General features: G+C 35.2%; 1 protein-coding gene across 1 annotated transcript in view; it reads right to left on the reverse strand.

Annotated features, from left to right (window-relative positions):
* LOC141282257 (adhesion G-protein coupled receptor V1-like) overlaps positions 1 to 20,090 on the reverse strand; it is a 289,111-nt gene that overhangs the window by 71,510 nt on the left and 197,511 nt on the right. The window contains exon 3 of the mRNA XM_073814865.1: positions 12,603 to 12,791. Coding sequence (XP_073670966.1) covers positions 12,603 to 12,791 — 189 coding nt within the window. The remainder of the gene's footprint in view (positions 1 to 12,602; positions 12,792 to 20,090) is intronic.

Raw genomic sequence — 20,090 nt, forward strand, 5'->3', positions numbered from 1 at the left:
TATAGCTGCAAGCAGCAATCACCGGGGTCAAGCCAAAAAAGGCACAGCAGAAAGAAAAGTTGACTTTGGATGAGCAGTTTAAAGAACCTAGGAAAATCTCTTTATTTCAGACAAAACAATATAATAGTTATCAGCAAAAAAGCTGTGTTCTCATTTAGTGAAATCTCTCCCTCTCTTTCGACGAGCATTGATAACTAGAACATTGAAGTTAAAATGAGTGGTGCTTGCAGTGGGAATACTGAGCTCACAAAATGTTACAGTGGTGTTAATGAGTCAAAAGAACCCACCCCCGTGTCTCTACGATGTTCTGACGCAAAGATATAGCTCTTGCAAAAACGGTTGATATGGTTTTCTCATTTGTTGCTAGGGAGTGAATTGGCAACCCCCAGTGATTATAGTCAAAGCCATGAAAGGAATAATCCATGATGACTCATGGTTTTAGATGTGTTGTTGCAGTAGTTTTAGGCAAAAAATGCCATATTCTATCTCAAAACCAGTAGTTGGCGCAATGACAAAATTTGTGCATGCAACCTCAGGTCATAACTGTGTTACACCTAGCTAGTTTTATGACTATACACATTAGTTTAGAGAAGAAACAGTTGTATGACCATAGGGTTGCTTGATTTCAAAGGTTTTGTTCAATAATAAGGCCAACTAGTGGTGCAAGCATACAATTTTTTTTGTATAGCCTCAGACTGTGGTCGTACATCACCGTATCAAATCAAAAAAAAATTTCATTTCGTTGCGGAGTTATAACCATTTAAAGAGCACCAATTATGCTAATAAATTAGCATGTTAGCACGTTATTGTAATATCCCATAGTACATACATGTTATTAAAACTTGAACTAATGCACTGTGAGTCTTATAAATTGCTTACATACCTCACCGATTTCTGCATGTCTGGAAAACGCTCGGATTTAGTTCCTGTCTCCGCCTCCCAAAATGTCTAGTGTATTCGGATTGGTCAGATGACTACTCAACTGTTATTGGTCAACTGGGTTCGGCGTGTGTTTGAAAGGTTATGCCCCTGACTACGCGTGGGTTTTCCGGTTCTGACTGAGAGTCACAGGCAACGTAAACAAGCACTATATTTCTCTAGAAAGATGGTGTCTGTACTGTCTTACCACTTCAAGCTCGATCCAGAGAGTTCAGACGGCCGTTACGATATAAACGATCTCCGTCAATGAACGCGATTGGATTTAACTTTTTTAGGTGTCCTTAGCTCTGCCAGAATGCTAAACGAAGACGAAAATGTGTTGCAAAGACATCCAAAAGGTAATTATAACGTACTACATTACTTAGCAAACTATATGGAAAAACCAAATGTAGCACATAGAAAGTATTTTTTGAAATGATTATAAAACTATTTCACTTATTAACATTATTTTACCATAGTAAACTTTATTATAAAAGACCGCTTACATACTATATTACTGTGCAAACTATATGGATACACCAAATGTAGCACATAGAAAGTATTTGTTGAAATGATTATAAAACTATTTCATTTGTTAACATTATTTTACTATAGTAAACTTTATTATAAAAGACCGCTTACATACTATATCACTGTGCAAACTATATGGAAACACCAAATGTAGCACAAAGAAAGTATTAATTGAAATTGAAAAATGTTTTTTGTAGTCCTCGAACGTTAGAGACGATAACTCGCGTCATCGTTTTCTTTGAGGTATGTACTTTTTGAATATTGTTAGCATGTACTAATGCACACTTACACACAAAAGGATGTTTAAAAACGTATATCACATAATAGGTGCTCTTTAAGTGTAAAAAACACAAAATTTGAAGGTAATTTTTCGTTTTTCGCAAATTTAGGCCATTTCTGATTAAAATTTTAATATAGGGCCAATAGAGTTTTTTGTTCAGAAGGTAATGCTCTTCCTATGGCGTTTTCGAGTCAATCGGAAAAACGCTCGCGGAGATTTCCGTGTGCGTTTTTAAGCACTATTTTGATGCACAGGGCTAACCGTAAGGCGAATTCTGGCATGTTTGGTATCGTTGGACTTGGCAACTATTCAGGACTCCAAAAAATCAAGTCCTGTGAAAATATGTTGATCACAGCCAAAGTTATAAGCATGTACAGCATTCGTATGACCACTAGGTGGCGCTGTGACGAAACTCTGCATGCCCCCTCAGATTCTCACTGGCATCACAACTACCAAGTGTGGCATCAATAGACATAAGATTAGCGAAGATACACACTAAAACCTGTTTTTTTGCGCTCTATGTAAAATTTGTTGATGCCCTATACGAAAATGGAATGGTTTATCAAAATTCTTTTAATAACTTTTTGCCCTAAGTGTCTCTAGATGCTACAAACCGTTTTTCGTGGCAATTGGGCAAAAGCTCTAGGACAAGTTCGCAAAAGTAGGTTTTATGAATAAATCAAAATGGTGGAAAATTTTTCATGATGGAAAATGACGTCATAGGGTCCAATCGAATCGTCTTGAGCCAAGGAATCAGAGGATTTAGTGTTAAGGACTTACAGGTCAGAAGTTATAAGCAAATACGTAAGTGCAAATTTGGACTGTTGGTGGCGCTAGCGGGTTAGAGATACAGACTTCAAATTTTCTGTGGAGACTTTTTGGACAGTCCTCTATCAGTGTGCCAAATTTCATAACTTTCCTACGTACAGTTCTATACGCTGCCATAGACTGCAATGGCGGAGGAAGAAAAAGAAAACTAACAGATACAATAGGGGTCTTTGCCCATTCTGGGCTTGACCCCTAATAATAATAATTATTATAAGAAAACTAACAAATACAATAGGGGTCTTTGCCCCTTCGGGGCTTGACCCCTAATGACTGGATCACACACTGGGGAGTACATAAGTGAGATGTTCTTAGGTATGTTGGAAGAATGGGAAATTGACAAAAACAGAGTGGTTCTTGTTCTCAAGGACAGTGGGGCTAACATTGTTAAGGGAATGAGAATGGCAGAACTGCCTGACATGAGCTGCATTGCCCACATGTTGCAGCTTGTTGTCAATGATGGCCTCAACTCACAAAGAGCTGTACAAAATATTCTGTCAATTCTGAAAAGCTGTGCCACCCATTTTAATCATTCAATTCTAGCCAAACAGCGTTTAGCAGTTATCCAGCAAGACCTTGGACTGCCTGCACATTCTATCATTCAGGCTGTCCCAACACGATGGAATTCCACCCTGCACATGCTGATCAGGATGCAAGAGCAAAAAAGGGCTTTAAATGTGTATGCCAGTGAGCATGGTGGGTTCACTAGTCTGAGTGCTGATCAGTGGAATATTGTCAGCAATCTTATTGACACCCTTTCTCCAGTAGAGGAGATCACCCTTGAGATGAGCCACTATGAGAGTTCAGTGTCATGCATCCTCCCATCTGTCAAAGTTCTTAAGATGTTGCCCAGCAGCCAAGGTCCCTCCTCTTACGGGATTAAAACAATGAGACAGGAGATGCTGGAGGGTCTCACTCGGCGGTTTGCAAAAGTGGAGGATGTGAAATGTGCAGTCCTTGCCTGTCTTTTGGATCCAAGGTACAAGGCACATGCCTTTTCATCTGACACCACACTATCAACTGCAAAAACTTGGCTTAAGAAGGAGACAGAGCACTTGAATAAAGACATCACACATACCACACAAGGTGAAGAAACACAGTCAGCTAAGTGCAGCAGCAGCACACTTTCAAAAAGACCGCGCTAAGAAAATTCCCAGATTGATGAGATGTATGACATTCTGTTTAGTGCTAGTTCTGAAGTCACTGGGTCTAGCCTTGAAGGAGAGCTTCAGCAGTACCTCCTAGAACCAGTGATTGATAGAAGGATGGGCAAGCCACTTGAATGGTGGGAACAAAATGAGAAAAGGTTCCCCATTCTTGCTTCTCTGTCAAGAAAGTTCCTTTGCCCCCCACCTTCTTCTGTGCACAGTGAACGAGTCTTTAGTGAAGTCAGAGCCATTTATGAAAGCAAACGAAGCAGGCTTACAGGCCAGAATGCTGAAAGACTTGGTTTTCTACACTACAGCCTAGTTCTACTCAACTGGGAGTATTAAATTGCACTAAAATAGCTATGCTATTTCTTCAGGTGCTTTAGATTTGTGTAATGTTTGGTTAGAGTGGTTAGAATTTTATTTGTGATTTACTTATTTTATCCGTTTGTTTACCTTTTTGAATTATTTATGTTTAAACAAAGACACTTTGTTTTTTGCACTTTATTTAAATTACCTCTATTTATTGTGTATACTTTGTTGATAAACAATACAACCTAGTTCTACTCAACTTGGAGTATTAAACTGCACTAAAAATAAAAGAGCAATGCTATGTCTTAAGGTGCTTTAGATTTGTTTTAATGATAATTATATTTGTGATTTACTTATTTTACTGTTTACCTTGTTAAAGAAGTATTTATGTTTAAACAAAGCCACTTTGTTTTTGCACTTTATTTAAATTACCTCTTTATTTATTGTGTATATAAATAAGAGTTGTTTTGCTTTGAAAGCAAAGAGAGAGTTATTGTTATTAATAAAAATGTTTGTTCAGTTCAGTAGTGTTGTAATCATTGTGTCAAAAAACAGTAGCATTACAGTAAATAAAAATCGGTTCAGCATATCGGTTATCGGGCACATAAGCATCCAAATATTTGGTATTGGCATCGGTTTTAAAAAATCAGTATCGGTCGATCTCTAGTCTCCATAATAAAGTTCAATTGACAAACAGTCTCTTTGGTCACTCATTACAATTCTTACACAAATATACATTAACAAAAATTATATAACAAAATAAAATGAATTCAACATGTACACTTCTCCTTAACATTAACATTACACTTGGAAACACATTTTTCATCAGACAATATTTAGTCAATTTCATTCAGTTATGTGATCGTATAGTGGTTTAGTGATTTACATACCTGCAGTTTAATAAACAAAAGACAAGGGATCACACACACACATCCTTTCACCAACAGTCTATCTGAAGGATGTGAGACAAAACAGATTAATCCGTGTCCTCCATTAACACAGTGACTGCAAACTCAATTTGGGTCTCTATTGACTAAATATACATAAAATACGATTTAAATAAAAATTACACACTTTCAACTTAAATTAAATAGACAACATATCACTTCTACAGACTCAAATCAACCAAATTTTTTTATTTCAAACTGATATTAAAAGGAAAAACTCACACTCTAAATTAGCGTGCGGGCGGCAACATTAAACAAACAGATTAAGGCCACTCGTTTTTAAAACTTGATAAATGCATCTGATTCTTCACAGAAAACCAAATATATGCAATCAATCCATCTTTATAACACTTTTAACATTGATATTGACTCATGTTTTTAACCATTTTTATCCATCATTATACAAAGATGCACAAACACCAACCTGACTCTCTCCAGTCACATGTAGAACTGAGAGGACTTCCGGCAAGATGGCTAGCTAGGCGCACGTGTTTTGCTGAGCTTTGGCAGATGTTTGTATAATTTGTAAGTTTACGTTTGATTTCTCATATACCGGCCTCAGAATTGCTCAAAATTGAAGACAAAGTTAATTTTGTGTTGGTTTGTCGTTGTAATTCAACTAAATCAACGAGTTTAAAACCTCCAAACGTGGCGGAGTTGGCGATCTCGAGCACGAAGTATATCAATGAAAATGGATCACCATTACGGTCGAGAAAACGCCAAAGACAGACGAAGAGATTCATCCTACATAACACCAACAAAAACTCCTTCTAAAAAGGTCAAACCAGATGATGGTGATTACTCCAATGCAGCGTTGTTGCAAGCAATTAACACCCTAACAACGAGATTTGACTCACAAGACAAGAAACTGGAGGATATTGCAGACCAGATTCGACAAAACAGTACAATGATTGTGTCAATCTCCAAATCAGTGGAATTTAACGCTGCTGAGATCAAAGATCTTAAACAGAAATGTGTCGTCTTGGATAAGCAAACAACACATCCCATCAAATCCAATGAGGAGTTAAAGTTGAAGACGTCGGAAAATGAGCGTTATAAACGCAGATGGAATCTTCGCATCAAAGGTATGAAAGAGCATGACAACGAAGATACACGGAAAGAGGTGAATTTACTCTTAGCTGAGATAACCCCACACTTGGTTCAGAAGTTGGAAGATGTAGTTGATTCGGTGCACAGAGTCGGGAAAAGGGAGTCTGGAAGACACCGCCAAATAATTGTTCAATTCACCATGCGCAAATATTGAGATGTCATCTGGAAGACCACAAAGAATTCCCCAGGTGTGTATCGAACGGGGAATTAGATTTGCGGAGGATCTGACAGCGGAGGATCGGGAAGCCCGTGCAGCTCTCTGGCCGCTTATTCAAGAAGCTAGAAATGCTGGTAAAAAAGCATTCTATCGCGGTCCGTTTGGTTATATTGAGGGCCATCTCATCTCCAACTAAAAACCTCGACTAATTTTTTTTTCTTTCATGGAAAAAAGAAGAGGCTGTGTGTAGTGAGAAGAACTGAATATGAACCAATACATGCCAGAGCATCAGTTGCTCATTTATTTCTTTACTTGGTCTCATCCTAATAGCTGGTGTTGTTTTATTCCAGCAGTGTTTTTTTTTGACTGTGCTTTAATAATACTGTTCTAGTGTTTCATCTTACGAGTAGTATCTCGTTTCTTTCACTTAATGTTAGGGGTCTTAGATACAGTACAAAAAGAAAGGCAATATTTTTGTTTTGTAAAGAAAGAAAAGCTCATTGCACTCTTTTACAGGAAACTCATTCCAGTGACAAGGATTGCTCATTTTGGTCTAATCAATGGGGTGAATCAATCCTATTTGATCACGCTACAACTCGCTCTGGAGGTGTTGCTCTTCTTTTAAATAATTTTCCTGGGAAAGTTCTTGAATTAAAGCAACACCAAAGAGTTTTGGCTCTTTGCTCCCCCTACAGGTTAGAAGCGTAATTGTCCATTACCCACTGTCATAAATACTGAGGCACAGCTGGCTCTGATTGGATTGTAGGTCTGCCGTAAAGCAAGTTTTTGTAGTATTCACTCGGACTACAGGACCACTACCCGACGTTTGGAAACTTCTTTAGTGCGGTTTTGGCCGATAGAGGGCTGCAAAGCGAATGTGAAAGTGCTGTTCACCCTGTTTAGAGTGGATGAACGACTGAAACTGTTTTGGAAGCGTTATTTTAAGGTAAAAAAACTCTGTGGTGTTGCTTTAAGATCTAGTTTAGAGGGACATTGGTTACTTTGTATCCTCAAAACTGAAAATGGTTGTATTATATTAGAAAATGTGTATGGTTACAACAATTTAACTCGAAATAGACTGTTAATTTCTGACATTTTGACTGTAATAGAGGAAATGAAAGAAAAATATAATACTGATTTAATCATTTTAGGAGGTGACTTTAATATGGTTTATAATGTATGGTTAGATAGGTCACCTACTAGACACACTGCTCATCATTATAACTCAATACTAGTAGATTTTTGTAATGCTTTAGGCTTAGTTGATCCTTGGCGTGAATCAAACCCAATGTTAAAACAGTTTTCTTGGTTTAAGCCTGATGCATCTAGCAAGTCACGAATTGACTATTGGTTAATTTCCCAAAGTTTTTTGCTATATAGAACTACCTGTAATATATCTGCAGCTCCCCTTACAGACCATTGTTCAACTCAATTGATGATAAATCAAAAAGAAAAAAATGTTCATAACAAAGGGTACTGGAAATTTAACTCTCACTTAATTGAAAAAGAGGAATATGTGAAAATGGTAGAGAAACTTATTTCTAACATTTTGAATGATGTAAGTCTGGTTTCCTGGATAAGTAAATGGGAATTCTTTAAATACAAACTTCGTCAGCTATCAGTATCATATAGTAAGAAATTAACTAAATCTTATCTTCTAGAAGAAACCAGTCTTATTAAGGAAATAAATGAATATTCCAACAAGTTAATTTTAACTGAGAGTGATACAGCACATTTATTGTCTCTGCAATCAAAGCTAGATGAAATTTATACGAGAAAAGCTAAAGGGGCATACATTAGATCAAGAGCTAAGTGGATGGAGAAAGGAGAAAAAAGCTCAGCTTATTTCTGTAGATTAGAAAAACAAAGGCAGGAAAGAAATGCTGTGAAGACATTAATAATTGATGGTGTAGAATGTTCTGATACAAAACTAATATCAAAAGAGATTACTGATTTTTATGAGAACTTATACTCCTCATCTTCTTCAATTTTAGACTATAGCTACCTTCTAGAAGAAATTGGTGAATTTGTCCCTCAAATAGATGAACAGTTTAAGATCACCTGTGATGCAGAACTAACAATTGCGGAGCTTGATTCTGCTGTTATGTGCTTATCATTAGATAAATCACCTGGACCTGATGGTCTCGTATCTAATTTTTATCGGCATTTTTGGAATTTACTGAGAGAATTTCTTTTTGCTACTTTCCAGGAAATTACAAATAATTATGATTTAACTAGCTCAATGAAACAAGGTCTAATCATACTCATTCCCAAACCTGGAAAAGACCCCAGACTTTTGGATAATTTACGGCCTATTTCTTTATTAAATACAGATTACAAATTATTAACTCATATTTATAATAATCGCCTAAAATTAGGATTGTCCAAAATTATTGGGGAGACACAAACTGGATTTATTAAAGGTAGATCTATATACAACAATATTCGACTGGTCTTAGACCTGCTAGAATACAATAAAGAGATTAAAGATGATGGGGTAATTTTGTTTCTAGATTTTTATAAAGCTTTTGATATGCTAGATCATTCTTTCATTTTTAAATGTCTACAAACATTTGGATTTGGGGAAAATTTTTGTAATGTGGTTCAAATGTTCTACAAAGATACTAATAGTTCAGTCGCCTTGCCATCAGGTACTTCACCTAGATTTTATATTAAGAGAGGGGTTAAGCAGGGCTGTCCTATTTCACCCTCTTTGTTTATTTTGGCCACAGAGATGTTGGCTATCCTTATTAAAAATTCAAACATTGAAAACCTAAATGTGTTTGGACAGCAAGTCGTTATTAGTCAATTGGCAGACGACACAACATTATTTTTAAAATCCATTGATCAGGTTCCTAAAGCAATTGAAAGAGTTAATCATTTTTCCAAATTCTCAGGTCTGAAACTCAATATTAGCAAATGTGAAATTATGACTTTACATGAAAACCCTCTTAAAGTTGCATATAATATTCCAATTAAAACTTGTGTTAAATATTTAGGCATACACATTGCCAAGGATGAGGGCATAAGAGAAAAACTAAATATTTGGAATAGATGGAATGATTGTAAGCAAAGACTTGGTTTATGGTTGCAAAGAGACCTGTCTATATTTGGTAGAATTCTAGTAACAAAAATGGTATTAAAGTATTTCCAGGTGCATATATCCAGCATCTCGTCTCTTCGTTCCTAATACAGCTATAAAGACCATTAATCAAATTAATTTTAATTTTATATGGAGAAATAGAGTAACTTATATCAAAAGGGCACAACTCACACAAGATTATGAGAATGGTGGATTACAAGCATTTGATTTTTTGTGTATGAATGGTATGCTTAAAATTAAGTGGCTCAAAAGTTTTATAGTTAATCAACATTCTTTTTGGTTTTGTGTCACTAGAGGGATATTTGAGAGATTGGGTGGAGTTAATTTTCTACTGAAATGTGACTTTTTGGTTTCAAAATTGCCGATCAAATTATCTTCCTTTCACCAACAAGGTTTATTGTATTGGAAATTATTATACAACCATAACTTTACACCTCACAGAATTCCAATTTGGAATAATAGGTTTGTTTTATCTAGACATAAATCTATATGCAATCTTACTTGGCTTGAGAAAGGGATTTGGTCTGTGGCTCATTTAATGACTGAAGAAGGCACATTACTTACTTTTGAAAATTTTTGTACAAAATATCAATTATTTTGTGAACGTAAACAATTTGAACGTATCATTAAAGCTATTCCAAGGAATTTTGTTTTTTTGGTACGAAACTCTTTCGGTGTAGAGCTAGATAACACATGTGAACTCCCATCTCTTTTTTTTGATGGTCATGATCTCATGGCAATGATTTCAAATAAACTCATTAGATCTTCTTTTAATTCAAGATTGTATTCTGGGAATTTTTACCGTAATAATGTATTACAGGTTTATGATAAGTTTATTGTACAGAAATTACGAGTTCAATATATAAGTTTCCCAGTAGTTCCTAAAGCAAAGGAAATTCACTTTAAAATATTTAACGGTGTATACCCTTCAGGTGAATTCTTAAGACTGAGATTTAATTTTGACCATAATATTTGTACTTTTTGCCAAAGTGATATAGAGACAACTGACCATCTTTTCTTTTACTGTATTCATTCAAATATTTTTTGGGAAAACATGTCCTTCTGGCTGGAAACCAAAATACAGTCACTGCCTGCTTTTGGAATGTTGTTAACTGACAGTAGAGCTGAGTTTTTTGTTAACACAATGTTAATTTTAGGTAAATTCTTTATTCACAAATGTAAATGTACCAAAATCAAACCCTACTTCTCTGTGTTTAAAAAAGAATTTCTTGAAAGCTACCTTCCTTCTTTATATTATATGAAAACCAAACAGGCTTGTAAATTTACTGGACTGATAAAAGACTTTAACATTCTAGAAAATGATTGACCCCCTTTTGCTTTTTTTGTTTTTGTATTATTTTTATTTATGTAATTTATTTTCTGAAATTTGTGCGCCTTGCCTTTTTATTTTATTTTATTTTTTGTACTGTATAACAACTTTGAGTGCCATGTATAAGTGTACATTTGTTCCTAAAAAAAAAAAAAAAAAAAAAATTGTAGAACTGAGAGAGTCGGATGCGACAGCGCCACTAAGTGACGTCACTCCAACTTAAACTACTTATTTTTCACAAAGTACATTTTTTTCTTGTACAATATAAAAAAATGAAGAATGAAAATATTATGGATGGATAAGAAAAACGTATGAAATTACAAAAAATAATTAAATATCTTCAAATGAAATCTTTTGAAAAATATTTCAAAATAAAAGACACTAAAGTTTGCTGGAACACAAAACTCAGATAATATAATAGATAATTCAAAAACAGCACAGTCGAAAAGTCCTTAAGGAATGTTACCAATCGCTCGCTCATTGCTCCATCAGCCAATGACTTCATGGAAAATATTGATAGACAAAACATGTAGCCAATTATATAAAGAGTTCAACAATCTCTGTGTAACTTATGAGTTTGACTTCATGCTGCAAGACGTAAAAGTAATTTGACGTCATCCGACTGCGATGCCCCATAAAGTCAGTGAAGCGGCTGACGTACGATGCGGCTGAGTGTTATTTGTTCCGCCCCAGCTTCTTTTATTTTTCTTTTGTTTTGTGCGCCCGAGCTTCATTTACAGTCTGGGGAGACGCACGCTATAAGTTTGAAAAAAATAAATAAAACTAAGCAAACATGTCTGAGGAACAGGGCAGCCGCGTCCCTACAAGTCACGTGACTTCACGCTCGAGCCGGAAGAGAAGAAAATGCTGAATAAAGTCGTAATTCTTGCTATTTTTGGACCAAACTGTATTTTGGATGCTTCACCAAGATCTTACTGACCCACTGATGTCACATGGACTACTTTGATGATGTTTTTATTACCTTTCTGGACATGGAAACCGTACATAGATTTTCAATGGAAGAGACAGAAAGCTCTCGGACTAAATCTAACGTTAAAACATCTTAAACTGTGTTCCGAAGATGAACGGAGGTCTTCCGAGTTTAGAACGACATAAGGGTGAGTCATTAATTACATTATTTTCAGTTTTGGGCAAACTATCCTTTTTCAGTAGTCACGCTGTTCCCTTTGGGGGCGGAGGCGAAAACACACGCTTATCCAGTATGTAAATATACACACAGACAATGACGCCCCCCGCTGCACGCTAGAATCTCCGGAAAAACAAGGCGATTTCAATCGCAAAATGTACGCTTTTAAATATACATAAACTGCTATCTCATGGAGAGGCTTCTTCGTGATCTCAACTAACAGATTCTGCAATAAAACGAAAATCACAAATTTTGAAAAAAAAAACTTTGATTCTCATTTTCGCGAAACTTGTGCTGCCGACTTGTGTCCCTGGTTTCCGTGACGGGTCACATATGCGAACGTGCGAGTCACAAATGTGCCGCCACAAATTGCAAGTCTGGAAAAAAATGTGTATGGTGTTTCTGATTCTCAAACTGTGGATGTTTTTCATCACTAAAAGGGAGTTTGGGAACTTATAGCAGAGCACAGATGACAACATGTTTGCTCGAGACAGCGCAAGATGGCATAAAGGTAAAGCTAATCTTTTAAATTATAGCGATGATGCTGGTAGTGATGATTCTCTCAGACCAATCAGTGATCTACAGTGTTTTCGCAGTGGTACTAAAAAAATTGGGTACTACGCACTGCATCCAATGGAAAAGCTCACAAAAGTAAGCTGACCCAAACTGTGGGGTACTATGCAATGTAAGCATCATTAGATCCTTAATATAGGCCCCTATATTGCAAATAATTGTGCACATTGCATTACAGTGCACATAATAAGCAACAGCAGAGTGCTGCAATAAGTACACACCTCTTCCATGGCACTTATGAGGCTTTGGGTAGACTTGCTGATTTCTCCTCCCCCAACAGTAGCAGAACCTCCACCCTGGTACATGAAAACTGGACTGCCATGACCATTCATCTCAACGGTGTATGTTGCCTTAGCCGGCCAGAAAAACTGATTATGCATGATGAAGTACACGAAAAACACGTACAGACCCTGAAAAAGACCAACCACAAGTCACAAAAGCTTGACATACACTACTTGAGTATTTTAAGTACATTTTTTAAGTACATCATCTGTGCTGTATTAGAGTGTTTGTCTTGGGAAAAAATTACCTTACTAAATTTTTTTTTACTACATTCTAGAATCATATTGTGTATTCCTTTTATATTGCAAATTAAAATTGATTTAATACCTAATTTCAGAAAAAAATGTGTACTTTTATTTTTCTTGAGTAAAAGTAAAAAAAAAAACAGATGTTTAATGTATTAAATATAAACCAAAAACTTAAAATTATGAAATGTAGTGGAGTAAAAATTATGATAATATGCTTTGGAATGTATGTTTTCCAAAGAAAAACACTCATAAAATATGAATGCTTGACTCAAATGACTCATGGGTGCATAGGTGCACTGGAACAATCTTTCTAAAAATGCATTAAACTTTTGTTTATGGGTGGTCATGGGTGTTCACTGATATGCTCACACAAAAATTGCTGCAAAAGATGCTTTCCAACGGGTGTTTTACCATTTGTTGTAAACTTGTGAACCTATTTTTCCAAACGCCTCACACCTGTATATTCTTCCGTTGAGAGCTTGAATAATAGACACTCCAGCCCAGTTGGTGGCGATAATCCGCCTTTGCCAATTGCAAAAATACAAACAACGTTCCCGGCACGGAGTAATACCGTACATCACAGCACATCTAATACAATTCAATGGAGTTGGACAAAAACTACGATAAAACCTGTTGAAAAGCATCTTTTGCAGTGATTTTTGTGTGAGCATATCAGTGAACACTGCTGACCACTCGGTGAGTTTCACGTCTTTGTAAACGAAAGTTTAATGCATTTTAGGAAGGATTGTTCCAGTGCACCTATGCACCCATTGTAGAGGTGGGGGCTGATACAATAAATACCCGAAAATTCTCGGGCCAGCATCATATGTCCGAATTTCATTCAAAACCATTCTATTTCATCATAAACAATCTGAAAACAGGGCTTTAAGTGTAAAATACCGAACTTGTCCTTAAATGTACAAGCCAAAAATTAAGCTCTGTTTGCACAGGCCTACTAAAGGGTTAATGGTGCAACATGGTGATCAACAGTAAAAATGACAAAAGGAAAAACCACCAAGAATGCATGATTATATGGTTTCATGCCTTTGCAATCAAAAAATGTCATCATAATGGAGGTCAATGGGGCAAAAAAGCCACAAACAACTAATTATGGAGAAAAAAACTAAAAATGCATCAAAGCCAATGTTTTACTAATCTTTGAAAAGCCCAGTCCAGTCCACAATCACTTTTTATATTGAAAATCTGTCATTTTGTGTATTTTTCCCCAAAATCAGTGACATCATTAACGAACTTGGCAATTAAAGAGTTAAAATCATAGAATTTTTTTAAACATTTGGCAGTTTTGATAAGTAATGAGGGTGATTAACAGATTTATGCAAAAAATAGATTTTTTTTATATATATATATATTTTTACAGCCGTTTAACTTAGTGGCTTTTTTGTACATGAACAACCCGAAAGGGCAGTACATTTGCCCAAGGTATATTGTTGAGTTTTTCAAAGCATTTTCTCAAAATCTGTGTCAATGTAAGATTTGTCACAAAAAATCATTCCATTTGCTAAAACAGTGGTTCTTAACGTTATTCCTGGAGGCCCACTGCCCTGCATATTTTGTATGTCTCTTTTATCTGACAGACTCAGTTCAGTTCATGGAGATCCCTTCTAATGAGCTGATGATTTGAATCAGGTGTGTTAAATAAGGGAGACATACAAAATGTGCAGGGCAGTGGGCCTCCAGGAATAACGTTAAGAACCACTGTGCTAAAACACAGAGAAAGTTGTGGCCAAATTAAAACAAAAATGGCCTAAACAACCCACAAGAGTTAAAGGATGCGATCGAGCCTGTGCTCGCTATCGAGAAGAAGAGCGGGTTTTACAGTCCATACTTCATTGTGCCCAAAAAAAGGGAGGAGGGCTGAGACCAATCCTCGACTTGCACGTTCTGAATCGAGCTCTTCACAACGGCTCGTTCCCTCCATCAGGGAACAAAGGTTACAGACGTGACCAAGACAATTTATACAATAAATGGGCAGTCTTAAATAAACAATATCTTAACACTTAACACTTGTTAAATGAGCTTCCTGTCTCTTTTTGGACTGCTATCAGGCCAAAACCTGTCAGACTAAAGTTGATTTTGGTGAAGAAAGACGAAAACCACATCATGTTGACATCATTCTTCAATGAGTAATTGTTCCTTTTTTAAACCAAATACTGTTAATAATAAATGCTGTAAATAAAAAATATATTTGAAATATATTTGAAATTAATTGTTTTTGAGTCTGTTTAAACCAACTTTATTCATGTGAAAAGTTGGAAAATATTTCTGGGGATGTTACTAATTGAAGTATTTTACTGATCCAACTATTCACTTATAACATTATACTTAAAGTGTACTAAGCATACTCAAAGTTGTTCCACTTAGCACAAACTGTAGAAGTACAGTAACAAGTATACACTTCAAAACCTAAAATAAATTATAATCAGTGCCAAATTAGTATTCCCAAAAAAGCCCTCTAGTTACTTCTTATTAGTCTAGCTGCATGTTGAAATATAATTAGTTACTTTGCATATTCATTTTTCACTGTTGATAATTCAGTTTAATTGCTTTTTTATTATATTTAGAAGCACATATTTACCATATTTTATATACAATATAAGTTGTTAAGAAAGTACATAAGATGCATTAAAGTGCCACTTAAATGGTCCAGAACACACTAAAAAAGTACCATATTGCATTTAATATAAAATCAAAGTGTGATATAATTGAGATTAATTACAATCAATATACATTTATTTGTTTGAATACATTACGTTTAATTTATATTTAAGTGTATTTCCAACAGACATTAAAGTCACAGATAGCAACACATTCTGGGCCAAAAATGGCTTAACTTAGGCACTTTAGGCTTTATTCTGGCTCTGTTTTGTAACACTCTTATGTGAAAAAGCATATGGCTGAGTTATGGTTTGAGTTTGGTCCACCAGAAAAGGAAAATATTGGGCTGAGATCTAGCTGAGTTTTGGTTGGCCAAAGAATGAACAAACACTTAAAAAAATTTTTTTTTGTCATGAAGGCATGTAAATATATGTAAATATTTTTGTCATGACAAAAACCCTTTAAAATATTTATTCAAACAGCAGACACTTTTTAAAACAAATGTATATTAAACCAGATATTAAACGAATTAAATGAATAAACAACAAAGTATTTAATCTAGAAGCCAATAATAAAAAAATATCTTTATTGAAATAAAGTAAGACTAAGAAAAATATAATTTTGATGCACAGTTAATGCACAGAAGGTGTCAATGTGCAGTATACGTAATAATTACATGATTTCAAAATGAAGAAAACTAAACAAATGATCCAGTCTGCACTATAATACATAAGACAAAAGACTTAATGGGTTTTAAGAGTTCATGGTTGAATGGTTATTTTGAGTATGTGAGTGGGTTTTTAGCATTAGTCCTTTCAGTTGTCTTTTTCCTAAGCAGTTATTTTTGTATAAATAAGATCTTTGACTTTACATTAAATTGTGTTAACAACAACAAATAAACTAGTAAATAATACTAATATGTCTCATGATGTACTCTCCCAAATGCGAAGACGTAGATCGCAATGCATCTTGGAAACAGTAGTCAATAAACAGCGTTCAATCTGCTTCATGAAAATGACTACTTTTTCCATAATGCCACCACCACTATAGGACCAGAAAAGCGCATGGAATTCAAACTGCGGCTGTTCTTTGTTTTGTCTTGTGGAGTTTTATACAACAAGGTAAGTTACAAACCTTTTTTAAAATATGAATTGTCGATGTCACTCATTGTTCTACAACACGCTACCCCATTGATGTCCCATTTATTTGTTATACTTTAACGTTATGTCATTTTTTTCCTTATAAGTGCTAGTATTATTCTTTGTTCAGGCTTACAGTGAGCCAAGCAACATAAATAAAGGGATTGTAAAAAAAATCAAATAGATGTTTGAATTTTTAAAAAGTAAATTAACACTCAGTTCACAAAAAGAAGCCAACTGAAGTCGAAATGTTTTGTGTGCAAAACATTAAATCAGCATTTGTTGGAAATTGTACTTAATATACTAAAAATTCATCTTTAGTACTTCTTAAGATGTTCTTAAGATCATCTAAGTTGTGCTATTTTGAGACACCATAAATATGAACTAAAATGTGTTAAAAATGTATTTAAAAAATGTATTTAGGGACCACTTGTAGTTAACTTGAACCCATCTTTGTATGAAAGCTGAGTTCAAGTTTAATACAAGTGTTAACGAAATACATTTTTTTAAAACAGAGATAGTATGTTAAAAGTGCATTTTAGTTCATATTCATGGTGTCTCGAAATAGCACAGAACATCTTAAAGCAACACTATGTAGTTTCAATGTAAAAATGACTTACAGCTCCCCCATGTGGTTGAAAAGCGCAACGGTGCCTGGTATAAGACACTCTTCTGCAGGCAGGGGGAGGGGCGGGGCTGTGTTTCCTACCCTCCACCGCCACTTTCAGAGTGTGCTTGTAGCAGCTAGGAGGCTGCTCAGGTTGCAGCAACAGTACAATTTGTCCAGTTAAAAGTTGTTCTATCACTGAAATAATTTTAGAGACATTATTTAAAGGTAAAAAAACTACATAGTGTTGCTTTAAGAAATACTAAAGATGAATTTTATATTAAGTACAAAACTAGTGTGCGAACATAAAGCACCTTAAGTACACTATGGAAGTGTACTGCTTTTTCACCTGGGGACTTACGACTAGTTATGTGGTCCAAGGTCACATATGTTGCGTTGTATGCTTATGGTGTGTTTTCTTTAACATATGTAATGAATTTCATTGTAATTATTGACTTAATGCGCTGCTGTTTTTTACAGTATGGTGCTTTGGCACTATTCGTTTGAGCTGGTGTTGCAGGGACTGTTATATGTGCAGTCGACATTGTTAAGGGTTTTATGTTGAGTATTTTTGTGTTGTTGACTGGCCTACTTTGATGCACCGTTATTTAGTATTTTTCCCATACTGCTGTAATGTTTTTCATCTGATCTTTTTTCCCCACCACTTTTCAACACAAACTGACACCCCTGTTTGTTGGTAAGTGTTTTATTCTTGAAGTTGATGAGTTGAAAACCTTTATGGAAGTCTAAAAACTATACAAAAAGAATTTCACGTCTTGATGTTAATGTATTAATGTCTGAATTTTAAAATTCTCAGTTTTTGGACTGGTTGTGTACTATGTGCTTTTTTCTGTAGGCTGTAAGAAGACTTATGTGCACAAAACTGGAGATTGGAAAAAGTTCCTAAATGTTCAAGTTAAATTGTTTTCAATTAGCTGGTAATATTATTACATACCGGTAGTATTATTTTTTTAAACTTTATTTATCTAATACACATTTCCACATCTGTAAAAATTCATTTTATATTTAATGCTATTTATATTTAACCAGTTGTTGTTAATTTTTTTCTGTTACTAAACTGCATGCACTACAGCTGTACATTTTTGTGTTTTAATTGCATCTTTGTTTTTTGAAACTATTTAAATAGTGTGCAGTGTTACCTCTAGGATTTTTTTCCAGCTGTGGCCGCAGGGGGCGCCCATGGTGATTAAATGTACATAATATATATTTTTAATGTAGAATAAAGGCAACAGTAAACTAACATATATTTTTATAATTTTCATGCTGTCATTTACTTTTCCTTATATTTAAAGCATATTGCTTTTCTATGATTGTTCTAAAATGTATCCTCCCCCCAAAAAAACATTTTACTACATAGCTTCCGTCACATCTTTCATTGTAGTTTTAATGTTGTGTGCAAGTTCGTGCTCGTGTTTAGCATTACATTTCCCTGTTGCAAAGTCATGCACAGTCCTGTTTGATAATCCGCATCCGCAGTGATTGACAGAACATCCGATCAATTATCTGACATCAGCAGCATTTTTATTCCACATCTGGCCCGTTTGACATAAAGACTGTGACCGTGACCCTGACCCAGTCACACCACAAATCGCGCAGTTAAATAGAAACTTTAACGGTCTTCAGACAGAACTTAAACACAAATAAGCACAGGGCCCTGTCTAAATGAGATACAAATACATTGTAAATCTTGTGAAATGTTGGGTTTAGAGTTATGTTCAGGTGAAGGATTAAGATTAAACAGTGCTCATCCTGCTTGATTTCGTTTGCTGTGTACCTGCTATCCAAAACCGTCGGAGTGGCAGGAATGTTTTAGGTGTGGAGGCCCGCCACAGCACATTGCATGTAGCAGAAACACTATATATATAATAGTGATTATACTATATATATATATATATATATATATATATATATATATAGAGAGAGAGAGAGAGAGAGAGAGAGAGAGAGAGAGAGAGAGAGAGAGAGAGAGAGATTTTTGATTTTTAACCCATACTTTAATTGAATCAACTACAATAACAAATATAAATATAGCTGCAAGCTACAGAAGAAAGTAAAGTTGAATTCTGATGAGCAGTTTAAAGAACCTAGGAAAATCTCTTGATTTCAGACTAAATAATATAACAGTTATCAGCAAAAAAGCTGTGTTTTCATTCAGTGTAATCTCTCCCTCTCTTCTCGAGGAGCATTGACAACCAGAACACTGAAAAAAACGTGAGTGGTGCTTGCAGTGGCAATTCTCAGCTCACAAAATGTTACATTGGTGTTAATGAGTCAAAAGAGACCACCCCCATGTCTCTACGATGTTCTGATGCAGAGAAAAAGCTCTTGCAAAAACAGTTGATAACGTATTCTCATTGGTTGCTAGAGAGTAAATGGACATCCACTAGTGATTATAGTCAAAGCCATGAAAGGAATAATCCATGATGACTCATGGTTTTAGATGTGTTGTTGCAGTAGTTTTAGGCAAAAAAACGCCATATTCTATCTCAAAACCAGTAGGTGGCGCAATGACAAAATTGTGCATGCAACCTCAGGTCATAACTGTGTTACATCTAGCTAGTTTTATGACTATACACTTTAGTTTAGGGAAGAAACAGTTGTATGACCATAGGGTGGCTTGATTTCAAAGGTTTTGTTAAATTATAAGGCCAACTAGTGGTGCAACCATAAAAAATTTTTTGTGTAGCCTCAGACTGTGGTCGTACATCAGCGTATCAAATATGGTGAAAAAATCTCTTTGCGTTACGAAGTTATAACCATTTATGTGTAAAAACACAAAATTTAAAGGTAATTTTT

The sequence above is a fragment of the Paramisgurnus dabryanus genome, chromosome 5 (genome assembly GCF_030506205.2).
Source record: "Paramisgurnus dabryanus chromosome 5, PD_genome_1.1, whole genome shotgun sequence".
NCBI lineage: Eukaryota > Metazoa > Chordata > Actinopteri > Cypriniformes > Cobitidae > Paramisgurnus > Paramisgurnus dabryanus.